This window comes from Pleurodeles waltl, chromosome 4_1, assembly GCF_031143425.1.
Source record: "Pleurodeles waltl isolate 20211129_DDA chromosome 4_1, aPleWal1.hap1.20221129, whole genome shotgun sequence".
Classification (NCBI taxonomy): Eukaryota; Metazoa; Chordata; class Amphibia; order Caudata; family Salamandridae; genus Pleurodeles; species Pleurodeles waltl.
The window spans coordinates 328,012,403-328,023,404 of NC_090442.1; the positions used below are offsets into that span (position 1 = coordinate 328,012,403).

Genomic DNA, 11,002 nt, shown 5'->3' on the forward strand with positions numbered 1-11,002 from the left:
TCTGCATGTGGAGTTTCTGCAAAGCCAATATTTTAGCTGTTTTTTTATTACATTATTAAAAAAAAATTGAAAGTTTGTGAAGTTGATGTAAACAAATCACAGGAGTTTAAAAGTGATGTTTACCAACTGTGTACATCACTAGTACTTGGTTCATGCTTGTGTTTGTCCATGTGGGAACCTTGCCATTTTGGCATGATGCGTGATATGTTTTCATGTGCTTGCAAAGTGTCCGGAATTTTGTGCAGCGAAGTAGCTGGAGTGACTCGGTTATGCAACAAGAAAGGAGCAACTTGCGTGGTAAGGGAAGGCAAACTATTCTTCATTTTAAATAATTAAAGGTAAATTACTTAGTATAATCTGTGGGATTGTTACCTAGCTATTTTGAAACTGAAAAACATATTCATGCAAAAAGGTTTTAAAGTGCTACAAAAATGCGGTGGTTTATTTGGAAAGAACACCACATTCATTCACAATGCCCCATTCAAAAAGCTTTTCAGCAACAATAAAATATTTTGTCCTGCACTGAAGCATCAGAATACCTTTTTATTACCACTATCATTTTTATCCCCCAGAATAAAATATATCGCATAGAGCCAATGCAAGGTTGCACTCTGCAGAAAAGAAGCCTCCATCCACGTGGAAGCTTGTAATGTAAGCTATATCTTGTTTATTTAGGGCATTCTCAGGTGGAATAGAACATTATGTTCTGTTTTGGATTTACCTTGCTTCATTTTATAGGACCTCGGAAAGCACCCATTTGCATCCAGAAACAGCCCTGCAGAGCAGTGCATATATTTATAATTGTGAGAAATACCTCCTTGATGTGGTTCCCCTTCCACTCCCACATTTGTTGCTGAATTTCATTGCTGAGTTTTAGACTATGAAATGGGAGTCTGCTAACCAGGCCCAGTGCATTTGCTCTGACCCCTAAAACATATTGACATTTGCTATACTCCCACTTGCAATATTTATTTCATCTATATGTCTCTAGTATATGCACAAAGTACTCCCAGGGCTAGTCAGTTAAATGTCACTAGCAGATTGCAACACACACTGTGCCGCCAACTACAGTGACAGTGCATACATGACTGCAGACCTACCACTGTAGCCTGCATGTACAGGTTTAGGTCTGCAAATTTGAACTGTCAAAATAACCCCGTTCCACAGGCCTAAGCCCTCCTTTTAAATTTTAATATGTCACCCCTAAGTAGGTCATAATGCCCTTAAGGCAGGGTGCATTTTATTTGAAAGTAGGGCATGTAAATTTTAATGTAACACATGTCCTTACAATGACAGGGCCCCAAAAGCTATTTTTAACTTAGTATGGTTAGCTTTTCAATAGGAAAGAGCTGGTATACAATATTAAAAATAATGTTATCTATGCCTAGGAAATACCTACAAAGTTAATTCTTTGACTTTTCCAACTATTTATTACAAGCCCAACTCATTGGTAAAGTCAGATTTGTAATATATATTCTGTTAAATATACTTGTTAGTAATGGGGTCTTTGGTTGGCAGTCAGGTTACCCCCTGGTCCAAGCAATCCCTCACTCTAGTCAGGATAATGGAGAATCACCCTCAGTTAACCCCCGCTCACCCTCTTGGTAGCTCAGCACGAACAGGCAGGCTTAACTTCAGAAGCAATGTGTAAAGTATTTGTACCAACACACAGTAATTCAGTGAAAACACTACAAAATGACACAACACAGGTTTAGAAAAGTAGGCAATATTTATCCAAACAAAACAAGACCAAAATGACAAAAATCGAACATACAAAAGTCAAGATATTAATTTTTTTTTAAAATAAGAGTCTTAATCCTTATAAAACAGTAAAAACACAGTTAGCACACAAAAGTACCTGGGTAGCATTGAAATAAAGCCGCACAGGCAAGTATATGTCAAAAAAGGCCAGCGATGCGTCGATTTCTCACTCGCAAGCGAGACCGTGCATCATTCCTCCTCTGGTCAGGTCGGCGTGTGCCGGTTCTTCTCTCCCTCAAGAGAACGATGCGTCGATCCCAGACGGGCACCTCAGGTCCAGACAGGCTTTGTGTTGATTTTCCGCACCCAGTGATGTTGCATTGAAATCCAGTCGCACGGTGTCAAGAAACCACACTGCGTGGGGGACTTGAGTCGTTAACAGCAGCCGCTGTGGGTGTTGCGCATCATTTCTCCAGCCGCTTTGCGTCGATCCCCAGGTGAAGCATCAATTTTTAGCCTCAAGGCCGATGGCTCGTCGCTTATCAGCCGCGGGAGGGTGGTGCATCGAAAGTTTCCCCACACTGCGGTCTTTGTGATTTCTGTCCTTTTCCACCAGCTTCACCTTTCATGGGCCTAGAGACAGGTTAGGGCATGACTTGGCAGGCAGGACTCTCAGCAGAAAGCCCAAGTGCTGGCAGAGAGAAGTATTTGTGGTCCCCGAGACTTCAACAACAGGAGGCAAGCTTAGTTCAAGCCCTTGGAGATTGTTCACCAGAGGGAAGTCACACAAAATTCAGTCTTTGTCCACTCTCAGGTAGAAGCAGCTACTGCAGGCCAACCCAGCAAACCACAATCACAGGCAAAGGGGCAGTACTCCTCCAGCTTCTCCAGCTCTTATCCCGGGCAGAGGTTCCTCTTGGTTCCAGAAGTAATCTGATTTTGAGGGGTTTTTGGTTTCTTATACCCCTTTCTGCCTTTGAAGTAGGCCTACTTCAAAGAGAAGTCTCTGTTGTTTTCAAGATCCTGCCTTGCCCATGCCAGGCCCCATACACACACCAGGGGGTTGGCGACTGCATTGTGTGAGGGCAGGCACAGCCCTTTCAGGTGTAAGTGATCACTCCTCCCCACCCCTCAGCCCAGATGGTCCATCAGGATGGGCAGGCTACACCCAAGCTCCCTTTGTGTCACTGTTTAGAGGAGAGGTGCAAACAGCCCAACTGTCAAACTGACCCAGACAGGGAACCCACAAACAGGCAGAGTCACAGAAATGGTATAGGCAAGAAAATGCTCACTTTCTAAAAGTGGCATTTTCAAACACACAATCTAAAAACAAACCACACTAAAAGATGTATTTTTAAATTGTGAGTTCAGAGACCCTAGACTCCAAAATTCTATCCGTTCCGCAAGAGAATCTGCGCATTTGATATTTAAAGGAAGCCTCCATGTTAACCTGTGAGATAGATAGGCCTTGAAACAGCAAAAACCAGACTTTGCAGTATTTCACCGTCAGGACATGTAAAACACATAAGTACATGTCCCACATTTAACATACACTGCACCCTGTCCATGGGGCTACCTAGGGCCTACCTTAGGGGAGCTTTATATGTATAAAAAGGGAAGGTTTAGGCCTGGCAAGTGGGTACATGGAATTGGCAGTTTAAAACTGCACACACAGACACTGCAGTGGCAGGTCTGAGCCAAGTTTACAGTGCTGCTAATGTGGGTGGCACAACCAGTGCTGCAGGCCTCTAGTAGCATTTGCTTTACAGGCCCTGGGCACTTCTAGTGCACTTTACTAGGGACCTCTTAGCAAATCAAATATGCCAATCATGGATAAGCCAATGTACACATATACTTTATACAGGGAACACTTACACTTTAGCACTGGTCAGCAGCGGTAAAGTGTCCAGAACAAACAAAACCGCAAAAACAGAGTCCAGCACACAGAAACAACCTGGAAAGTAAAGTCAACAAGGTAGGGGAGATCATGCCAATGATGCCAAGTCTAACAATACTTATAAAAAGTCACCTTTTACCTGCCTAAAACCTAAAGCTTCTAGAAACCTATCTGTGTGAGCTTTCAACTGTCACACAAGAGCTGAATAGCTTCCTTGATAAGGTGTGAACTTGCTGTCAGACTTGAGACCTGGGCCTTGGGGGTGGAGAGAAGCTCTGTTCCTCTGATAGGATGACCATATTGGCAATGTCCAGGGATTTAATTACCTTCCCAGAGGCCTACCCAGTCACAGGCAGATAGAGCTAACACCTGGACCAGCCTTGCCTCTGTCCCTCTAATTGGCAAGTACCCAATCCCAGTTGGAGAGGAGCTGCCCCAGAACAGGTTTTGAGTGACCACAGAGGAGGGGTTGCTCATTTTCCTTGACATATTTCTAATGTGGGCATAGGAGCCCTGCACAAGGGAAGACGGGTTCTGCCATGTTGGATTTAGATAAAGAGGGACACTGGGGGATTGTTTGAAGTAGGGAACATAAGAGTTGCTGCACAAGTGGGAAGGGTTACCCTGGGAACATTTTCCCTATTGTTTAAGGAGGGGCCAAAAGAGTGGAATAGTGTTACTCTGGAAAGATGTTCCTTATTGGTTAAGGAGAGGCCAGGAGTCAAGCCCACCTTCAGGCTAGTGCCAGGCATAAATATGGCACTTCTGGCTACCCTCTTCAGAACACCACTTAACCTTTGGAAGATAGAAGAAGGACTGCGCCTGATGTTGAGACCTGTAAGGAGACCTAAAAGGTTGGACCTACTCCCACTTGAATGCAGAAAAAACACGTGTACTCCAAGGGCCAATTGGATGACCTCCTATTAAGAAATATGAGCAAAGCAAGCCAATAAAAGGCCTTTTTCTGAAGGGCCCAGCTGATCAAATTATTCTCTATTTTTATAAACTGTAATGGGATTTTTGTTGGGGTGTGTTTTCAGTTTTTTAATTAAGCACGTCTGCTCTATGCCATGGATACCAGGGGTTGAGCTCAGGTTTAAATTACGGAAACCTTTAGTGGTCCTAACAAGAATAGTGACATTATTACTTGTGGTGAACTACCATCCACCCCAACTAATATTCCACTTTCTGACACTTATCTATTATGCATATTACCTCCTTGCGCAACACTTTAGAAGGGAAAGATAACAGACCTCAAAAAGAGATGCAACATGTTTGGGATTCTTATTAAGTCTAAATGCTTAGAGCAAAGAGAAATTGCAGTTCACAGCGAAGTTTTGACAGGGAACGAGATAGAATGATACAGAGGATCAAATCCAGGGGATACCCATGCAATATAGTTAGGCAGGCGTGCCGTAAGGCAGAGGAGGTGCACAGAGAGAAACATTTAGTCCCGAAAAAGAAGGAGACTGACACTGGCCCCCCGAGATTTGTGACAACTTTTAATGCTTACTCATTGGAGGTCAAGAAGATTATGACTAAATACTGGCATTTAATTAATTAAAGCTGATAAAGTGATTGGCCAGTTAGTCAGTCCCTTACCACTGATAACCTACAAAAAAAGCAGCTCCCTGCAAGATATTCTGGTACATAGTTTTGTGCCGAAAAAGAACACACAACTGGGGTTCTATGAATGTTCCAAATGCAAACCATGCAGATACAGTAGTAATCGGAAACAGTATACATTACCGACGGGCAAGAAAGAGAACATTAAGTAATGTATTACCTGTACCTCAGATTTTGCCATTTATGTCATTGAATGCCCATGTGGGTTGCAATATGTTGGCAGTACAATCTTCCCTCTGAAAAAATGTATCTTAGAACATTGGAGAGCGATAGTGAATAAGGATACCACGTATCCAGTAGCGCGCCATTGCACCCTAACACATGATGGGAAATTAGATGAGATGAGATTCTTTGGGATTGATAGGATAGTGTGTACCACCAGGGGGGGCGAAGGAGAAAAACAATTGAGGAAGGTGGAATCAGAATACATTATTCGATTAAACTGTTGTTTCCCATGGGGATTGAACAAGGATGAAGAACTTCATGTCCATATTGGATGAGTGCACAACATCCAGTAAAGGGAGAATTGGGTTAGTGTTACACAAATCAGTAGTTTTTTTCAGTTTTTTGTTTTAACTCAGTTAGTGAAGTCATGTGGTGACTCCTCCTAAGAGGGAGACAAGAAACGTTGTGAATAGTGACGTATTGTCCAATAGGTTAATTTTGAGGTTGGGAGGGGCAATGATGCCTAAGAAAAGATAAATTAGGTAATTAGTAGTGTATAATCTATATAGAGGAGCAATGTATATGGGACTTAAACAAGAAGGAGAATGGAAGAAGGAGAAAAAAGAGAAAGAAGAGGGGAAAGAAGAAAAAACACAACAAAAAAAAAGATTTCTTCTATGTCTATGGATTAGATGAGTGGTTATTTAAAGAGTAAGATGTATCACATGACTTGAATACTTGGAGGGCCAGGAGGAAGACCGTGATGGTTGAAACGCGGCGCCCTAAACCTGTGATTCTTTGAGGTTTTGAACTGATATTGATTTTCTGATTTAAATAAAGGACAGCAAACTGCATGGAGTGCCGTCGTTCGAATCTTATGTGAAGCATATTTTGAATGGGTCCTGTGCCCATTGTTTGAGCACCCACCTCGTCAGGCGAGCACAGGAAGATCAGGACACGTTTGGATGTTTAAGTCTAAATGGTATATACATTGTTACAAATGCAGAACATCCACAGTAATCTGGCAGATGTCTCTAATCTGCTTCTTTCCTATTTCCTGCCTCATTTAGATGTGGGAGAACCAATGAGTTGTCAGTGGCAGACCTCACCTGACTCGCAGTGAGAATCTCCTCGGAAGTGGCCAACTGCCACAGCGCTGTCGCATGCACACCTTCAGCTGGTCCATTCAGATAGGTTTCTAGAGGCTTATTGCAGGTAAAATGTGCCTTTTTAAAAGTAGCTTTTGCAGAATGTACGCTACATTGGTGGGCCTTCCAAAATGTTTTTTTTTTTTGCTGAACACAACTAACATGATGATTGTTAACTGGAACAAAAACAGATTGCAGAGGGCTTGGACATACTCCTGAGTGCCTCTGGTCCACTTTTGTTTTACAATTACAACCTGTCTCCAGCTTTGCTGCTGTGTTTCTGAAAATAAATGCTCGTTGTCCACTGTTACATGGCAGATACCACTCTTACATTCTCAGTGAAAGTGCTCCTCGTGTGCTGGCAGGAGAACTTTTGGCAAAATTCCCCATTGATCTTGCTCGCATCTCAATATATGGTGGACGGTTCACGACAATCTTTTGTAGATGGTGCCTCCACCTTCTGAGAGGACTTGTGGACCATTCACTATGCTCCTAATGACACTCTGAGTGCCCTCTTGAGACTAATATAGTTTTGAGAATCACATCTGTGAAATAAGCATGCATTTATATAAAACCAATCAAAACATTTCATGGAATTGGGTAAATGTTTCTTTTCTCCGTTTCTAAACTACAGATTTGTATTTCAGGATGTAGACAACTATGCCTTTGCTTGTTCATTAATGGCTAAATTCAGCAATGACTTCTGAAACCATTTAAACTTTGCCAGGTATCAGATGCAGCACTACACCCCAGATGCTGTGATTATAAAACCTGCGATCCATTAGAGCTAGAAAACGTTTTGTTAAAATCAGTTTATTGTGCAGCAGATATGAGATTATGCAAAAAGGGTGTCAAATACATGTTTATACTGAAAACACACTAACTTGTGTGCCTTATTGCCCCAATAAAAAAACACAAATGTCTGTATCTCTGAGTATCCTACTTTAATGATACCACATTTATCAACCACAATCTGATAACGAGGTAAAGGCTGGGTTTAATCTATGGTTTACTGAGCTACTTTACCAGCACTATGCATTCGGGAGTTCATTACTGTGTTTTGATTATATTGGGTTTAGTCATTCTGTGTTGATGCTTGCTCATGCTGTGTGCGTTTGTGTTAGGGTCTGTGCAGTAGTGTGGTCATGCTCAGTGCTCCAATATGGGGTAATCAAAGTGTTTTGTACAATGGGGAAGGTGAGCAAGCATTTAATCATTGTAATGGTGACCAAAGTCAAATTACTAGGCTCTCCGAATCATTAAAATGTTTTCATCTCTACAATTCAAGAGAGTCTGGTCACCAACAATGAGATTATCGGTGGGGGAAAGAGCTTTTCAAGATTTGATTTATTATTAAAAACTTAAATCTGCTCACAAACTCAATAAACTATTTCCAAATAATGTAGCAAGTTTTATTTTTTTTATTTTTTTTGTTTACATTTATCAAAAACCACAGAACAAACCAAAGTAAGGGAGACAAAAGCTCTTTATTTTCAGGTCTGTGTAATTTTGTTACCAGTTTTCATCGCTGCAGAAAAATTCCTGAGGAAAGTTGAATTAAAAATGCAACTTTTGGGCCCCTAAAACTTGTTATCCTCTTTGACCATTCAGTACTAAACTTTCCTGGATCAAACTCAAGTGAGGGTGTGCATTCCTGGAAAGGATTTTCAATCCAACTCTGCTATTTTGATATAAAGTGCAAATATCTGTAACTGCAGAGTTGCTATAGCCACTTCCTAATAAAGGTACGTAGGTAACGTTGTATGTAGCACTTCTTTGACATTCTCTGTGCTATGGAGGACAATTAAATTTATATTTCCCAATTTAACGGTATGGTAATATATTTATCAACTTTCAAAGAATGAAAGACTGAATTGGCCTTGCCAGGGTTCCAACTCATTACCTGCAATTCACATAGACGTCAGTAGTGAGTATTCCATTCACTGAGCGTCTTGGCCTACATTGTAGATACAGGAGTTTACTGTACTGGTTGGGTTTGTGGCTGCTAAGTTTCTTAAAGCAGGACGTTTGTTTATATTGAGGGCTGCTCCCGCAGGAGTTCCTCCAAATCTTGGTGGCTAAACTACGATGAGATTATTTTTTATGCTGTTTAATGATCATGGAGGAAGTGCCCGGTACGGTTTGGTCATACTTTGAATGGTCATGATTTCTTCACGCTGAGGTTTGTTTGTGCTGGCGTGTCCTCGTACTTTCTGCTTCATGATGGGTAAAATGTTTTGTTCTCATACTGCTTGTACTCGGGTCTGCATATGAGAGGTGTGGTCATCTGTGGTTTTGCCCATCTTGATGTTTTTTCTTGTGCATGTTTATGATGAGGTTTATGCCTCTTTGAATATATCATTTTGGGAGCTGTACCTGATTGGCTGTATTCATATTACTCGTTATTTGTTAATCCCAGCGCTTGTTGTAATGCTCTCTAAAGTTATGCGAGAATATACCTTTGCTTCGGTTTATTCATACCGAGAACTGATCATGCATGATTTCGTTATGTTGAAGTTCACCCGTAGTTGGTTAGCTCACGCTAGGGTTGCACAAGGTGGGCTTTTCTGACGTTATGTGTATTCGTGCTGGGGTTTTTGTGCGTGCGTTATGTGGTCACGCTGCTATTTTCCATACAGAAGTTTGATTGGGCATGGCTTTATTTATGGCAAGATCGGTTCATGGTGGATATTGTATAAGCTGAAATTTGCTCTTCGTCAGTTTTTTTCACGCTAGTGTTTTTCATTCTGCTGCCTGTTCATGTTTGTTGTGTTATGTAAGTTTCGTTCCTGTAGGGGCGAGTTCATGTCCTTAGGTTTTACTTATGTCTGTTCCCGCTGAGGTGTGCTCACGTTATGATCCGTTCATGACTCATGCTAGGTGTGCTTCTCAGACCCTGCTGTGCATAGGTGACGTTTTTCTTCACTGCACCCTAAAGCAGTAAATTACCTTGGGTTTCCATTTCAAGCAGTGCACCGTCAGAGCTGATCCTCTCAATTAATGAGGACTCCCTTTAAATAGTATTAAGAACTTTACGGTGTTTGATGGAAGAGGCAAATATTATTTATAGTACGGAGCAACAACGGACTTCACCAAAGATAAACAGCAACGTAAAAGTTGTGGAATCCGCAGCATGTGTGTGTGTGAATGTACGTATGCGTGTATATATCATATCAGAGGGTAGTCGAATAGCCAAAAAGTCAAAAATAGCATACAAAACACCCACTGCCTCTAGCATACACTCAAATGAAAATATATACTAGCGTGTGTACTCACTGCCAGTTAGGCTCCTGTTTGAGAAGAATTACTTTATATGTACGGTACCATACAACATCACATAAATCCTTAAAACTACATTCCGCAAGAACCCTTCCTTATATGCTGTATTTGACCTTCCATCGTGCATGTCCGTGGAAGCGTCTATTTGAAACCCACAAGGTCGTTCTCTCACATAAAAACAGACAGGTAATTCGAGAGGTCTTAAATACAAATATATAGAGTCGGTGACCTTGCCTTGCAGTGTACTCTATCTTGTCTTTCTTTTGCGAAAATGTATTCTGAAAATCCTTATTCGAAGGGGAAACCCATGCACGCCTGTGTGTGCGCGTGGGTGGGTGGTGTACAGACAACCAGACGGGAAGGTGTCCACGCCATAATCCAATAGGAGCTATTACATGAGTGTATTTTTGCGCTTGGCGCATCTCCCAGGACCCGGATTATTGCAGGTAAAGCACCAAGCTCCTACACACCGCGCCCCCAATTAGGAAAAACAACATGTTGCTTCTTTCTCTAACCAGTCGCCAAGAAGAAAAAGAGTTGAATAATGTGGAAGGATAAACTTACCAGGCGGCTGAGAAGGGGGGGCCTCCATCATGTTGTAGACGGGGATTTGACTGGACACGGACCGCGCGCTAATAGGATAATGTGGTTGTGATGTGAGCGAGTACAGCCTGCTCCTCGTCCTGACCTGCCGTATTTTACGAATGGTGCTGGCGGCTAATTCCATCCCAGCTTGCAGCCGCTTTAGGCAACCGCCACCTGCAGATAATTACCCGACCGTCTGCTGAGGTAATCAGCAGCGCTGCACTCGAAGAGTAAGAGGGGGATCCATAGCAGGACCACGCTACCAGTCCAACGTACGCTCTTCCCCGCTACCGGGGAGCAAGAAAGACAGAGAAATCCTTAAATTGCACAGCCAACGAAACTCCTGGGCAAATGTGGCAGGAGGGTAAACAAGGGCACGGCGAAAACATGGCAACAGTCACCACATGCTCCCAACCAAAACTCGATTGCTGTTTAATTTCCTAAATTATAGCGCGGAGGACAATTATTGTGTCTTGCAAACCCTCAAGGAGAGCTCGGTGACAGCTGATCAGAGGTGAGTTTGTGAAAGCTTTTCAGTCGGCTTCGTCTTCCTTCTCTCAGGTTACACCAGTTGTAGGCAAAAGCACTCCTGCATGAAATA

At 42.3% G+C, this 11,002-nt stretch overlaps 1 protein-coding gene across 1 annotated transcript in view; it reads right to left on the reverse strand.

Moving 5' to 3' along the window:
• The window catches only part of ANO2 (anoctamin 2), a 1,564,866-nt gene extending 1,554,323 nt beyond the window's left edge, over positions 1 to 10,543 (reverse strand). Inside the window, exon 1 of the mRNA XM_069228438.1 lies at positions 10,381 to 10,543. Within this exon, the coding sequence (XP_069084539.1) occupies positions 10,381 to 10,543 (163 nt within the window). The remainder of the gene's footprint in view (positions 1 to 10,380) is intronic.
• Between the last annotated feature and the right edge of the window lie 459 nt (positions 10,544 to 11,002).